The following is a 16,335-nucleotide window of genomic DNA, read 5'->3' as shown; positions in this document are numbered from 1 at the left end:
CAGCCCAACCCATGTGCATGTGGAAGCTTAATATACAAAATAAAGATAAACAGAGATGGTAAGATTGAATGAATAGATAATGTTCAGAAAACTGGAAAACAAAATAAAGAAAAATCGAAACAAATCCCTTCCTAAACCCAGATACATGAACGAACTCCCTGTGGACTGACAACCTACATTAAGACAAAATTGTCAAACTGATAGGAGAAAAATGAATAGACCTCATTAAACCAAAACTCAAAAGCAAACTTTCAAGCAAAAACAATGATAAAATTTCTGTTTAACAATGGACATCACATTCAAAGTTAAAAGAGAAGAGGATGGGAAATTTTGAATATTTAAAGGTGAAAAGAGTTAATATATATAATATATAAGGAAATTCATAAAAGATAGCAAAGTCAATATAGCAATAGGAAAAGCAAACTGAAAACCCATTGATAAGAGAGAAAATGCAAAATCCAACAGGAGTTAGATATACTTGTATTAATAATAAAAAATACGCTAATTTAATTAAATGGCCCTTTCTACCTAGTAAGCAGAAGAAAATCAGCTCAATGACTTCAAATGGTGGCAAAGATAGGGAGATGAGAGAATCTTCATATTGGGGGTGTAAATGGAACAGCTATTATGGAAAGCAACTTCATCAAACAAAGAATATGGAGAGTCAAGAAACCAACAATTCTGCTCCAGGGTATAAATCCCAGGGAACCTCCCAGACAAACTCATAAAGTGATGGTTTCAAGGTTGTTTTCTGTCACTCTCTAGTGATGGCATGCAGATAGAGGGAATGGAGGCAGTCTATCACTGGCAGACTGGATAGTGTGGGTATACACACAGGAGTTCTAAGCAGCCGTGAAAAGTGGAGGGCCAGATAATATAACAATATGGGTGAATCTTAAAAATATAATGCGAGAGAAGCAGAGACCAGCATAAACTCTACAACATGATAATATTTAAGGAAATTAAATATGTCGGCTCTCAGAACAAAAATAACCAGCTAATATAAACATAAAATAGTTTTAAAAATTAAAGTGATTGCCTGAGTAAGGAAGGGAAATGAGGATAAAAGAAAAGAAAAAAAAGGAGAGGAGACAGGAAGGATGGAGAGAGAAAGAGGGGATGGAAAGAGAGAGAGAATAGCTAACAAAACTTCTGAATTTGATTTACCATGTTAGCTAGAGTAAGAAAAGACCTTCTTAAAAGTACAAATAAGGTCGGGTGTGGTGGCACACGCTTGTCATCCCAGTGGCTCGGGAGGCTGAAGCAGGAGGATGGAGACTTCAAAGCCAGCCTCAGCAAAAGCGAGGCACTAAGCAACTCAGTGAGACCCTGTCTCTAAATAAAATACAAAATAGAGCTGGGGATGTGGCTCAGTGGTCAAGTGCCCCTGAGTTCAATCCCTGGTACAAAAAAAAAAAAAAAAAAAAGCAAAAGTACTTGAAAGAATGAGGAGGTTTATCCTTTGTATTATTCCACCCTTTATGTCTAATATTTCTAAAATCCAAGACAGGTATCATAGAGGAACGTGGGTACTGCAAGTTCTTCCGGCCAGGGCACATTGCCGTTTCTAACAGGCTATGCTGGATTTTTCTTAGCACTCAACTTTGGGATTTCAGCTGATATGGGCTGGTTGGCTATAAATGATTAAACCATACCCAGCCAGTCTTTATCTTGAATATCGCTAATCTGAATTGGAAATAAGTCACCATTATCAGCATGCAATGTCTTAATTAACATTCTGATAGCAATCAGCAACTTGGTTCACCATTGTTTTGTTTTCTATTTTTTTATTAGTGTATTTTAGTTTTATAGAATAATGGGTTTCTTTGTGGCTTATTCATACATGCAAATAACATACTTTGATCATATCCACCCTTAGTGTTGTTTCAGAAAACATTTATGGGGAAAATTTCTGAGGTCATTTGATATCAACTTAGAGAAGTCTAACAATTTCTGCGGAGTGTAAGTAAGCTCCAGTTTTCTTTATTAACAGGTAGACGGGTCAATACCAATGGCATCACAAACTCTTGAAAGGTGCTAAGCTCATGGTATGTGTCCAGTAATTACTTGTTGAGAATGATGAGTTGCCTTATTAATATTAGTTCTGTCCTCCTGTCTACAAGTTTTCTGACACTTTCCAAAATATATACAGATAGCATTTCAGATGTGTACTCTCTTTCTCTAAGCCACTGTTCATTAGTCTTTTTAAATTCTTCCAGGCTACAAGGAGCCCTGGCTTTCTTCACTCAACCTCTTAACCCAAGCAGATTCCCATCCCTCACTGCCCCAAGGCTCACACTAACTATTTCTTCTCTAGAATACAACACTTCACCAGCAAGAGTTGCTTTCTCAGTCCTGATAATGGCAGGTCAGTGTCACCTGCTCCTCTGTTAGTGACAGTAACCAGCCTCCTTGGGGACTTAAAGGGTAAATGCCTTTAGGCCCTTAGATTAGCTGCAAATTTGACATCTGTCAACCTTTAGAGAATACATCTGGCTTAATTGAGCAGGAAAGTGATGGTGGCAGAAAAAGATTAGCTTGCTCAAGCTAATGGCAGCCTGGCCTTTCTTTCCTCTTCTTTCTCAAATCCACAAGAAAGCACCTGTGACTCATCCATACCAAGTGAGATTTTTCACACCAGCAAAGCTAATAGATCTCTCCACAGCATTAAGCAAGCAGCTGCAAGGGCTCTCTCTCTTCCCTAAGACAAGTGGATCTGTCAAGTCCCAAAGATCATCTCATTTTTGCTGTTGCCCAGCTCAGTGAACAAATGAGGACAATAAGTCAAGCAAGTTTTATGGGCTGCACATTTTAATTGATTTAGTGGACTTAGTTATGAAAAGCAAGACATCATGGTCTTGCAGACAAGGAAGAAAGAGGAGGAAAGGAAGAAGAAAAAAGAATGAAAAGGAAAAGGGGGAAAATGAGCAGAGGTACATAAGGCAATGCCACATTACAATTAGCAGTAGCAGTTCAAGGACATTTATGACCTAGAGCCAGAAAATCTAAGTTTCAATTCCATTCTGCCCATTATAAGTCCGATGACCTGAAGCAAGTTTCTTACCTTCCATGACCTCACCAGGAAAATGAGAATGATGATGTTTATTGCATGAAGTTGTGAAGATTAAACACCAAATACTGACAGAACACTCTGCCCAGAAACATTCTAAGTGCTTTGCATACATTAACTCAATCCTCTCAACAGCCTTCTGAGCTGAGTGTGTATCAGTTTCCAATTGCTGCTGTAACAAATTACCATAAACTTTTTGACTTAAAACAACACAAATATATTATCTTAGAGTTCTAGGGTTAGAAAGTCCTAAAATCCAGAGTCAACAGGGATGTAATACCTTATGGAAGCTCCAGAGCAGAATCAATTCCCTTGCCCTTTGTGGATTCTAAAGCCAGACTGCAGGTTCATGGCTCCTTCCTTGCATCTCTCAAGCTTGACCTCTGGTTCTATTCTGACTTTTTTTTTCCCTCTCATCTGTGCTGCCTTCCTCTTATAGAACCATTGTAATTATATACTTCTCACCCCCATAATCCAAAGTAATATTCCCATCGCAAGATCCTTAAACTTAATTATACCTGCAAAGTCCTTTTTACCATCCAAGGTAGCACTAATCTGGTGATTAGAACATGGAGATCTTTGGGGTCTTTTTGTCTACCAAGGTGCTACTATTATCCCCACTCTATAAGTGAGAAATTGATAATGCAGAAATATGAAGTAACTTTCTAAAGCCATGCCTTCCCCCATACTTCCTCCCTTTCAGGGGTTCCTATACACAGCATGAGGAAGCACTATGCTGGGTTAACTCTTGTTATGCTACAGGTGTTAAAGGTGGAATGACAATGATGCTATAGCTTCAAGTCAGTGGCACCAACACCACAGGTGAGTCTGCCCTTGGCTATACAGAGGGTGGTCTTGCATTGACAGAATTTAGGTTTGGGGGAAAGCAAGGCATGAGTGGGAACCCTGCTCCTCTCCTACAGCTGTGGCTTATGAGCAGGCAGCCTGGGCCTCGATGTCTTCGTCTGCTGAATGAGGCTGAAATGAAAACCTCATCCTAAAAAGGTGTCAGGGCAGTGAAAGGAGATCCCACTTAGCAGTTTCAAACTACCAAAGCAAAGTCAGTGTCAGCAACCATTCACATACTCAATGAGCCAAAGAAACATTGGTTATCCGTGCTATGACTTGAATACAAGGGATGCTGGAAAAGGAAAAGATGCTTTGGCATCTCCGCCTGGCACTTACCAACACAGGTCCCCTTCCTGTTGTAGAAACCATCACCACAGCTGTTCTCACAGCTGCCATCTCGCAGCACTTGCAGGGGTTCTTTGCAGGTCACGCAGTGCTTCTCTGTGGGGCCCCAGCAGCGTGCACAGGACTCATGACAGCCTGCAGGTAAAGAGCAAAATCAGTGAACAATGACTGCAGGTCACTTTTCTTTTAGAGGTTTGGATTTACAAGGAGGCTGTTGATTGGCTCCTTGGTTCCTGGACTGTAATGCACCTAGGTACACCTCAGGAGAAATGAACCTCCCCACGCAGCACGTGGGGCGGGGGAAGGTTGATAAAAAAGCAACCTATGACCAGGAGGATGACTTCAGGAAATGATCGCTAAGAGATGTGGAACAGGAGAGTGGGGGTTTGGAGTACTGGGAGTCACAGGGCAGGAAAACATCATTTTCTAGGCACAAATGGGACTGTTTAATGACATCAGATGGCCCTGCATCCCTCGACTTTGAAAATCACACAGCAGAGTGTCAATAGTATAACCCTCCAACACCTCCACCATTAGACCTTTCAAGGATGGAGAACTACTTGGTATCTGGGTCCTCTCTCTCTCCCTCCCCAACCCCTTGACCCCCACTAGCTTCTGTCCTTCCTCACAACTTTCATCCGCACTTTTCCTGCCATAATGTCTACCCTGTACATGAATCTGAAGGATTCATGAGGTCTGCTTTTTTCTTATGCCTTTGGTTTCCAACCATAGGTTGCTCCAAGACTACAGTTGTTCCCTTCACCCATTTTGTCCCACATACCAGGTATGAAACATGGATAAAAATATGTAATTATATGGTAAGAACATAATTATATTACAATACACTAATTGAAATAATTATATGGGTGTATATATCTACACTATAGATTATGATTTCTGACCTATCTTAATGTACCTGTCTTGCTTTTGTAGAAATATTCACAGAACAGAAAAATTGGGATTCAATGGGTTAACATTCTACAATTTTCTTCTCTTCCAACATTTGGGCTTTATTATTATTATTATTACCATTCATACTTGCTCTTTACCTTATTACTTCTACAAAGCAAAGCATAAACTAACTAATTGAATATTTTCAGAATTGGCAAGCTGGCTGTATAGCTAAATCCACCTATACTTTGGTTAATACATCCTAATTTCTTAAATTCTTGCTTCACAATGGAGCACAACCTATTTTGCAGAGGCATTGATTCTGATCAAAATTGGTAGAAGGAATGAATGTGTTTGCTGCTGGTAAGTGACTTGGTAATCATACCTTAGCAATTTAATTAGGAATCCCTTTTCCAGGCAGATGATAGGGTACCTACATTGTAAACTTCAAGATCTAATCCTCTTCTCTCAGTTCTAAATTGCACAAGAAAGTCTTAATTTCAGACAATTTTTCTCCTCAACAAATTTAAAGATAATTACTAATTTTGTTAAATGCTAGGAACACTCTGCCATAAAGAGTAACCATGGTGTGGGTGGTGGGGCCCACTTCATAGATCTGAAGGATGGGAAGTGAGCAGCTATGGGGAGAATCAGAGAACAGCACAGCAACATTCTTGAGAATGGAAGGAGTTCAGGTGTTCAGGGAAATGAAGTCTGCCCTGGTGGCTGGAGCTGCTGGGGCACTGTGGGGCACAGTGGTACCATTAAGGGTTGGAGCCACATGCAGAGGGCTGATCAAACTTAACCTTGAAAACCACAAGGAATTAGGCATTTAATCCTAACTTGAAGTCACTAATGGGTTCATTCAAGAGCCACACTACTCACTTAGATTTTCAAAGATCCCTCTGGCTGTCATGGAGAGAGGGTAAGGATGTGCAGGTAAGCAGGAAGAACTACCTGAGGTCTAGGTGAGTCATGAGGATAGCCTGGACTAATTTAGTGGGATAGAGAGATGGAAGAAAGTTTCCTTACTTATTATTTTGTTCCATCAAGAGACTGCAAGTTGAAGAAGGCAGAGCCCATTTCTAGTTTGTTAACTCTGTGTCGAGCTCAGTGCTTGGTGCTTTAAACATCTCTTGAGTGACTTCATTTATATTCAACTCCTTTATATCTTATAAAGGTTGCACCAGAATTCTGTTCATATTTGGGATAAGCAGCTGGGATTGCATTACAATTAAAAATGTGGATGCAAGGATCTCGGTAACAAACTGCACCTTTAGCATACATAAAATATGCCACTCATTTATTCAGCTACCCTTGATTACTCACTGCCATCATCATCTGAGGTATCTGTCACTGTTCATGCCTTGGCTTCACTCAAAGTTACCTAACCGGGCTGGGGATGTGGCTCAAGCGGTAGCGCGCTCGCCTCGCATGCGTGCGGCCCGGGTTCGATCCTCAGCACCACATACAAACAAAGATGTTGTGTCCGCCAATAACTAACTAACTAATGAATAAATAAATAAAGAGTATTTAAAAAAAAAAACAAAGTTACCTAACCAACCAAACATAAAGCCTGATCTCATTTCTAAGAAGGTCTGTCAGGCAGATCTATCAACCTGTGACAGAAGCAGCTACCATATACCAGGCTCTGTGCTAGCCTGCAGGGGGCTTCCCACCAGCTACAGGTAAGCCATTTGCCTGAGGCCCACTGCAGGAACACCTGCCACACTCCTGCCACACTCCATCACCTGGGCACACTGGGGCATTGTGCCCATGGCAGTGGGGAGTAATTGTCCAAAGGAATGATGATCCTTTGGACAGTGAGGCTTTGAAGACAGCAGAGGCCAGATCACCAAGGTCAAGAGGTCCAAGTAAGGGCCTTGAACCTCATCTCCTAGAAAAGCTTTAATCAGTTCTGCTTTTTTAGAGAGTTCATTCAGGCAGTAGGGAGAGGACATGGTTAGCTCAAGATATCTTTAGAGGATGAAGTCATCTTTGTCCAGGGATTGCAGAAGAGACAAGAAATGAAAGCACAGTTCCCTGGATCTTTGGTGACTGGCTTGATGGCTGTGCACTCACCTACACTGGCTGCTAAAATAGTGAAATACCTCCAAACTGGTTGGTAAATGTCTGTCACCCTTAAGCACCTTTCCCTGATACTCTGACTTCTTCCTGGGATCCCTGGCCTATCCATACCACGTCCAGCAAGCAAAAGGTCCTATGCAGAAGAGAGTCTGAGAAGTGTGACCTTCTGACTAATTTGAATCTGCTATGCTTCCTGTTAAATATTTTAATATTACCCTTGGTGTTAAGTATCAAATCAGGAACCAAAAGATGAGCAGGACTGCCTCTGTAAATACAGAGTTGGGGAAGGCATTCAGGCCCCTCACAAACTGATCATTACTATACTTTCTAGCCTTTCTTCTGCTACCCTCCCCACGCTGATTCCAGGGGACAAGGGCTCATAAACATGCACATGCCTGTTCTTGGGTTCTGGATCCACTACCAGGATTCACCCACCTAAATCATTCTCTCTGCCTCCTTCCTTAGCTTTTGTAATCCTCTTACACTCCAGAGGCCTCCTAAGTTTTTACTGCCTCTGCGAAGCTTTGTTGAAAGTTTCTAAACAAAGTTAGTTACTCCTTTCTCTATGTTCCTGCAGCATTTTATCCATGCCTCTCTTAAGGTATTTTCCATTTTGTACTATTTCTTTGCAAATCAATCCCATGCAGTGGAATATAGTAACTTCCCAAATGGGGACTATGTTTTAGTCATCTTAAGCCCTCACAGTGTCCAGATTGATACCTAGTACACAGTCAGGACTCATTAAATATATGCCAAATGAATGCACAGTGGATTTTTTAATTGGTTACAGGAAATCCATCCTTTCAGTATCCTTCTACCTGGAAACAACAAACCACAATGTTGTAGTCCTAAGATATGATAAGATCAACTCCAGACTATAAAATTCACTTTAAAAATGCAAAAAAATGCTGAAGTCCAGGTCTGTTTAGGAAGATAAATATTCATGCTGTATCTATATAGAGTATCAAATGCAATACTGGTCCTTGCTGGCCTTTCTCTTTCTTCCATATTGGGTAAAATGCATGTTCCATGCCAAGTACAATGGCAGAGGGATTTTATTTCAACACAGAGCATGCTGAGCTATCGTTTCACAGGATGACATACTCCCACTGTGTTTTGCAATTGATTGCTAATTTCTAATACTGAACATATGCTACTGCAGATTATCTCTTCTTGCAAGCTAATTTTACATGTGGCTTTTATTCCATTTGGGGTTCTTGTGAAATGTAAAAGTTCACTCCCTAACTTTTCGTCATAATTTCTCTTAGCGATACATTTCAGATCATTCAAGTCTTGAATTGTATATTGTGAAAATTGCAGCAATAAATTTTTTAAAGGGTGAATAAGGGAAAGTCATCGTATCTCACATGCAGTAGATAATTTATTTGGGAAGGCCCCTGACTTTGCTGGAGCAAAACAAGACATGTGTTGGCTTGTCAAGCAATTCATTTCAAAAATGAAAAGCAATGGATTATTTTTCCTTTCATCAGCTCTATATAGAAACCTTACTCTGAAAATAAAAAAACCCTTTTGTACTTGAGTATTTAAGACTTTTTAAACCTGTGCTTCCCTAAGAATAAAATGTAGCCCCTTTTCCGGGAAGTGTGAAAAGGAATTCCTTTTAAAAGCAATCTATTTTTTTCAGAAGCCTTTCCAGGCCAGACAAAAGATCGGATAGCCACAGGCTCAGCCTTTGGATCAAACCTTCCCTCAGGAAAGAGAAGGGTCCTTAGGTATATCCTCTAAGACCTGTTCAGCAAGATGTCAGGGAATCTGCATTAGCCATCAGCAGATTTCATCAGTGAGGTCAAAGCTCCTTGCTTCTGGTTCTGGTCCATCCTGGAGCAAGGTTTTCACTCTCATCTCATGAATGACTAGGAAGCACTTTGAGCCAATGCTCAAAGTATTATCTGGTAACAGTGGGCAAATTTTCAATAAGAAACTTATCAGATGAAAAATTTTTCTAAAACTCAACTTCATTGTTCCCTGGTTTTCTGACTTGTGAGGTGGGAATGATATTTATTGTACCTAATTCATGAGGACATGATGAGCTGAAAAGGTGTTTGAAAAAGGAGAGAATGTTGTATGCCATCCGGTGAGTGCTTTAAGGGAGACCTGATGAACTTGCCTCAACTGGTGTCAAAAGCAATGTGCTTTTAGAGGGAGAAGTTAAAGTGCAGCATGAAATAGAAGGTGGAAGAGACTGTGTGGAAGGTGGGTTCACGTACAAAGGAAAGACCTGGAGCCCCTGAGGATTACTCCAGCAGCTATGTAAAGGGGATCTGGCCTTTTACCAGAAGCCTCATACTTGAAGCTCTTTCCCTGAAATCTCTACCAAACACAAAAGGCCCATTGAAAAGTGACTGAAAATAGTTTGGTGAGGCTCAAATGCATGGAAGACTACTGGCCCCTCTCCCATCCCCTCATCCTGCTCCTCTGCAATCCAGAGACTCACAGGAGGCCAAGACTGGTTGCCTGAGAAGCTCAGATCCCACATATATTTCAAAGAAGTTCAGAGGACATCTGAGTGAACACCATTTTTGATCCGTTTACTACAATGTTCCATCCCCTACAAGGCTGTGCTTCTGCTTTCCACCTGTCTCCCTCTGTCAACAGAAGGCTTTACACCCTAAAATGATGACATCTTGTCTCCATGTGTTCTGAAAACCCTTAAGTACTTGACAGGATTTAAAAGAAAAAAAAATACAAACACGTGAAAAAATATTCAGCCTCACAAATAGAGATGCACACACTGAGTGATGAGCAACAACTAAACAACGGATTCAAAACATATGAAGCAACATGTATGTACCTCAGACCCAGTGCTTAGTGAGGACTAAAAGGAAAGAATGAAGTGTCCACCCGGTAATATCCATGAGCATTTATAGGTATACACAACAACAAAAGCAGGCACATACAAAAATATAGGCTGAAAGGCACCAGAACACTTATGTAAGCTGGGATCTGGGAAGATAAGGGGTCAGAATAAGGAATGAAAAGAAAAAGAATAGATCAGCAGAGGGGCAGACAGATTGTTAAGAAAGAGAATAGCCTGGAACAGGTCAGTGATGAAAATGAGCCACGAACTGACAAGTCTGATTAACTCAACCTGTTTCATAGAAATCCCCAAAATAAGTGAACGAAAAAGTTAAGCAGGTTCCATTTTACATGAATTACATTGACAGATTTAAGAAGCACTGTCATACCTGGTGTTGACAGGGTGGTGGCAAGTAGGCACTCTTGTACATTTCTGGCAAAAGTGCAAATTAATATCACTTTTAAAAAAACAGCAATATGTGAATATGTATCAAAAAGCTTAAAATGGCACCAGGTGTGGTGGCACACGCCTGTAATCCTAGTAACTCGGGAGACTGAGGTAGGAGTATTGCAAGCCAGCCTCAGCAAAGGAAAGGTGCTAAGCAACTCAGTGAGACCTTGTCTCTAAATAAAATACAAGATAGGGCTGGGGATGAGGCTCAGTGGTCCAGTGCCCCTGAATTCAATCCCCAGTACCAAAAAATAAAGAAAGCTTACACACACACACACACACACACACACACACACACACACACTTGGACCTAGCATCTGAATGTCTAAAAATTTAATAAAAATATTTACCACAATTTTATCATGGTTATTTATAATAGTGATTAATTAGGTACAAATATCGAATATAGAGGATTGGCTAAATGAATGATTGCATTACTACAAACAGAAAGTTATACAACAGCTTTACAATCAGATGTTGTTCAAGGGTAAGTAATAACATGGTGAGAGCAGGCAATGAAGCCATAATTTGATTTTTCTTTGGAAAAATAAATGTGTGCATGGGTATAGACACACGTACAGAGACACATTCATAAATTACAAATACAGACACCAAAATACTAACAGAAGTGATTTGGGCAAGTTTAAGATAGGAATTTTAGCTGATTTTTTTTACTTTATATTTTATTGCTTTTCCAAATTATTTTTTGGGATAATATGAATTTATTTGGTACTTAGGAGAAAATATTATGAAAGGGAAGGGGGTTTATAGTCCTCTTCCCTAAGGCACATGCTAGGTAAGTAGCTAGTTAATTTATTAACCAGGCTTGGGATACAACTGAATGATTTGAATTTCTATTAGTGTCTTCTATAGAGATTCAACTTGAACCAAAGCTGAGGGAGTCTTTGGTAGGTTCACGTGGTGAGAGATTTTACAAGTAGGTGGGCCTTCATTGGTTCATCAGTCAGAGGATAAAGGGAGCCAATCAGCTCACCAGGAACATTCTCAAAGTTATCCCTTATATCTCCTGCCCCTCTGCCTACACTTTTAGATCTACAACCCAAATGTACCCCAGGGGTTTACAAATGCCATGCCCACCAGGCTTAGATTCACTGGGTCTTCCATTCAATATCTGGTGACCACTGGCAAACCACAGCTGCAGAACCTCTCTGGGGTCCCCCCTCATCCCCACAGTTCCCTTAGCCCCTGTTCATTAAATGGCTATTGGCTTCTCCAAGGACTTCTGTTTGTCTATGCAAACTGAAAGCCAAAGGAGGGACCACCAACCAAAGCAAAGCCTTTGATGGGGAGTATTCTCAGACTTCCTGCCCAGATCTTAGATGTGATGACAGGAAGGTGCCCTTCACTCTTCGAGCAGCATGGAAGGGGACGGGAAGGCGGAGTAGGGATAGTGTTGGAGGGGGAGAGTGGGGAAGAGAAGAAAGAAAGGATGCCACGTGGCCTAGCTAAAATAATTGAGAGACCCAGAAACTGGGCAGAAAGCCAGAAGACTTGTCATAAGTTTGCAGCCCATAGTTGAAATATTTGGGGGTTCATATTTATAATAAAGAATGAGATCTGTCTGGAAGATAAACTCCCTTGTGTTTGTGGCAGGCTTTTTCTGGTGGTATGTGATGCTTTTGTTCTATCAATGTATGTCTTTGGCATACAAAGCAAAGGGCTATAAGCAGACAAATGCCAAACACAGTCAGTCTCCTGCTAAAGCAACGGTCCCAAGCAAAACATCACCAGCTGCTTTTTCCTTCTATTGATCCTGTACATGAATACCCAAAGAGAGAGGGGACTTGGAATCCCCACTTCACTGGGTCTGGTTTACTCAAGAAACAGATTCCCCAAAGGCATCCTGTTGTCCTCCCTTCCCCATGGCTTAAAACATTCCCAGGACACTACCCAGGTTCCAATGATAATTTATTTCAAAAGTCACCCTTTCAGCACCCTACTATTTTAAAGACAAGGGACAAGAAGAGAAGAAAAGATAAAAGGAAGGACAAAAATTGAGATTCTGCAATTTTCCTGATGCTGCCACACCTAGCCAGGAATTGCTGACAAGGAGTAACTATCAGAAGCTATATGGAAGACAGGTCACCTGTAAGCAAAGTCTAGGCATGCCCATATATTCCTGTCTCCTCTTCTCCGTGCAATGACACGTCATATTTTTCTCCATTAAAAAGTCTTCCAGAATGCCTTGTATGGGCTTAGCACTGTGTGAAATTCAGACATATAAAACATGTCCATGTCCCAATAACTGGTCTCCTCCTACTCTATTCCTTTTTAAAACTGTCATTATAGCTCTGGTGGTAATAAATCCACATGACAGTAACTATCTGAAGGGATCTTGTTCACTCATTTAAGGACACTCTTTTCCCACTGAGGAAGCAAGATCCTTAACCACAGGGAATTTGTCTGATTCACTCTGTATCCCCAGCACCCAGAAAAGGGCCTGAAACATAGAAGAGGCTTGATACATACTGGTTGCCTGTACAGAAGAGATGAGCAGTAGTATCACTCAAAGCAATAAATCCCCTTATACAAAACAGTCAGCAACTAAGCAGCAAAGACCGTGGTTGCTGTAGAATGCCAAAGAAGATCTGAACAGTGCACAGGATGTAAAGAACAGAACAAAACTAATAAAGACAGACTGGTGGGAATGTGCTGGGCCCCCAAACTGAACACATGCTCTGGCAATAAAATTGGGACTGATGCTCTGATTTGGGGGCACGTTGCTCGAGCCATGGAGGATACCAGCTGGACAATGACTAGCTGTGTAAGGAAGGCTTCCGTCTTGCTGAGGATTTCAGAACAGTAGTTGCACAAGTGCCTTTGCCAAGAGGCCCACCCAGGGCACAGTTGGGCCATGATAAGTCACATGCTGAAACAGATTGCCAAAACCCATTAAGTATTCTGTGCTCTGGACCTGGCTCCAGGAGGTCAGCACTTCATTTCCTGAAATGATTGGCTACTCCAGTCAACCATAGTTCCAAAGAATAATTAACTTTATAAGTTCCTTTGCTCAAACCACAGCTTTAAAATCTCAACTAGGTCAGCATCCTATATGCAAAATCCACAGGTTTTCTTTCACACTTTCCCTCTCAATATATCCTAATTTAGCTAAAAACCAAATAATTACAAAATGTCATTATCCAATCTGAACATTTTTAAAAAAAGTTATAAGGAATATAGTTAACTGTTTTATTATAGTTCCTTCTCAATAACATTTAAAAGTATGTTTTCTTTTAAATCAGACATTAGTGGCACAAAACTCCTTGTTTACTGATGCAAGACATTTGGTTTTTATCACCATAGGTTAAAAAACAAATAGTTTCACTAATGTCCATAGCTTCCTTTTATTGTCTACATATTATGAACCAAGCATATTTATGCTTTTCAAACATCTTCCCTGTTCCTCATAATAACAGTGTAAAGTAGATAATATTATCCCCATTTTAGAGTTGAGGGAATTGAAGTTAACCAAATTGCCCAGAATCATATAGAAATAAGTAGTAGAATGAAGATTCAAAATAATCCTTTATTTTATGATCTCATAAAATGTCTAAATGTCTTGATTCTTTAGGTTTCAATATCTATGGCCATAAAATACTCAAATATAGAAAAAAACTTCAAAGATGTTTGCTGGGTTGGCTCATTGTTGTTTTCTATCTCTGTAAGCAATGGCTAACTCACCTCAATTGCCAATCACTATAAAGTCAAAGACTGAATCTTACTTCTCTTCATATCCTCAGAACCAGGTGCAGTGTTCAACAGAGACTGAATTGGGGAATTGGAGAAAGGAACATAGAATAAGTTCAATGGGAAGCAGAAATTCAGATCTCTCAATGTGTAACGGAGGACTTGCCAGGTATGGCGCACCATCTCCTACAATATATGTGAATGCACTCACTTAGTCTTCATGGCAATGCCACGTTGCAGATATTATTGACTCTCAGTTTTACCCATAGACAACTGATTCATGAAGATAAAGACTATGTAAAAAACTACAAAAAAATTTAAGAAAAATAAAAAAGACTATCTAGGAGATGGAGCCAAGATTAGAATCCAGCTGGTTTGGCTCCAGAGCCTAAGCTTTTGACCATTGTGCCCTGTTCCCTCCCAACCCTGGATCTGCAGAATTAAGGCAACATTTACTATGGGAACACATAGTTCCATCCTTAGGCCTTTATGAATAATTTGAGTTTTAAACAGAAAAACTAAATATTAATACAGATGAAAAAATGAGATAAATTCTACTCTTTCTCCATTCAAAGTTTAGTCTTATTTTATGTGCACAGGACAATGGTCCCACCAAAGTAGAACACAAGTTGATGTTAAAAAATGGGGCAAGATGAGCAAGGACAAATGTTCTCAAGACCTGGAAAGTACAGTCTGGATCTAAATTTAGATTTAATACTAGAGTTTCTAAGATGATAAAATGAGAAAGAATAGATCCAGGACAAGTGGTACCAAAGAGCCTTGAAGGAAAGGTGCAAAGTCATTTGGCATGGTGGGGGAGAGGGGTCAAGGAATGGCCATACACAGTCGAAGCCTGACCATCAAGCTGCAGGTGATTAAGAGATGGGCTTTGATATTTAAATTTCTTTTTATTAATTAATTTATTTTCTTTTCTTTCTTTTTCTTTTCTTTTTTTTTTTTTTTTGGCACCAGGGATTGAACCCAGGGGCACTTAGCCACATCCCCGGCCCTTTTATTACATTTTATTTAGAAACAGGTTCTCACTGAGTTGCTTAGGGCCTCACTAAATTGCCAAGTCTGGCTTTGAACTCACAATCCTCCCATCTCAGCCTCCTGAGCTGCTGGGATTTATAGGCATGTGCCACCATGCTCGGCCAAGAGATGGGCTTTTAATTCCTGGAAATGGGTCAGAACAGGACAGGGAGCAGGAATAAAAGCAGAAGCCCAATCCTAGGATCTAAGTTACACAGGGTCAACAAGATTGGAACAGAGTGGGCAAAAAAGGATACTAAACAAGATCCAGCTGGTGGCATAGGAAGCACAGAGGTTAAAGCAGGAACATGAGTGCCAGGACTGAAATGCACAGTTTGGGCCCTGACAAGGTGATTACTCTATGACCCTACCTGCCATGGAGAAGAGGCAACTTACATATGGCTTTGTCCCTGATTTAGATTGTTATAAAAAACTGGGTAATGTTGAGCTATAATGTAAAGTGATCAAATCATCAAACTCCAAAATTGGGGAAGGCAGGGGAGATGAAGCAGGGATTGGTATGGGATGCATAATGTAGCCTATAATTACAACATGATTTGGTTTAATCTAATCCAAGATGCAACAGTAATACTGATAAATGCACACGTTTAAATGCATAGGTGTATGCATGTATGCACATATACCACCAAACTCAAGCAAAAAGGGAAAAATAAGAGCCCCTTAGGATGGGATCCTTGGGCAGGCCTAGTGCTTTCTTGTGCCCCCTCTGGTTGACCTGCTCATACTCTTTTGTTTAGACCCATGGATGTGTGCTACTTGGCTCTGTCCCATATTTTTCCCTCTGCCCTATATTCAACATAGTGAGCATGAATATTAATCAGGTAATTTCTGTTCATTAGTTTTCTCAGCACAGTGTTCACTTTCTTTTGGTTTTGATGTGTCAATAAAGTAGAGAATTATCCCAGTCATAGCATAAATGACCCTGCCCAAACAAAACAATCCAGAAGAATGTGTTAGTATCAAAAATGGCAGGCTTCTTTTTGAAAAGTTTAGCACGTATCAAAAGAATACTGGCTGGCTGACCCACTTCCAAGGTCAATGGTGAAGAGTCAACAAAAATGCA

General features: G+C 40.4%; 1 protein-coding gene across 6 annotated transcripts in view; it reads right to left on the bottom strand.

The window, feature by feature from the left end:
* FRAS1 (Fraser extracellular matrix complex subunit 1) overlaps window positions 1-16,335 on the bottom strand; it is a 448,933-nt gene that overhangs the window by 211,839 nt on the left and 220,759 nt on the right. For all 6 annotated transcript variants that reach the window (XR_014023287.1, XM_081304117.1, XM_081304120.1 and 3 more), the window contains exon 15: window positions 4,256-4,399. Coding sequence is in view for 5 of the 6 variants with exons in the window: in XM_081304117.1 (XP_081160243.1) it covers window positions 4,256-4,399 (144 nt within the window). In the remaining variant the exon portion in view is untranslated. The remainder of the gene's footprint in view (window positions 1-4,255; window positions 4,400-16,335) is intronic.

This window comes from Spermophilus citellus (assembly GCF_964194105.1).
Source record: "Spermophilus citellus genome assembly, chromosome: 8".
NCBI classification, from domain to species: Eukaryota; Metazoa; Chordata; class Mammalia; order Rodentia; family Sciuridae; genus Spermophilus; species Spermophilus citellus.
Note: the sequence above shows the minus strand (reverse complement) of the source record. Positions and strands in the feature narration are given on the sequence as shown.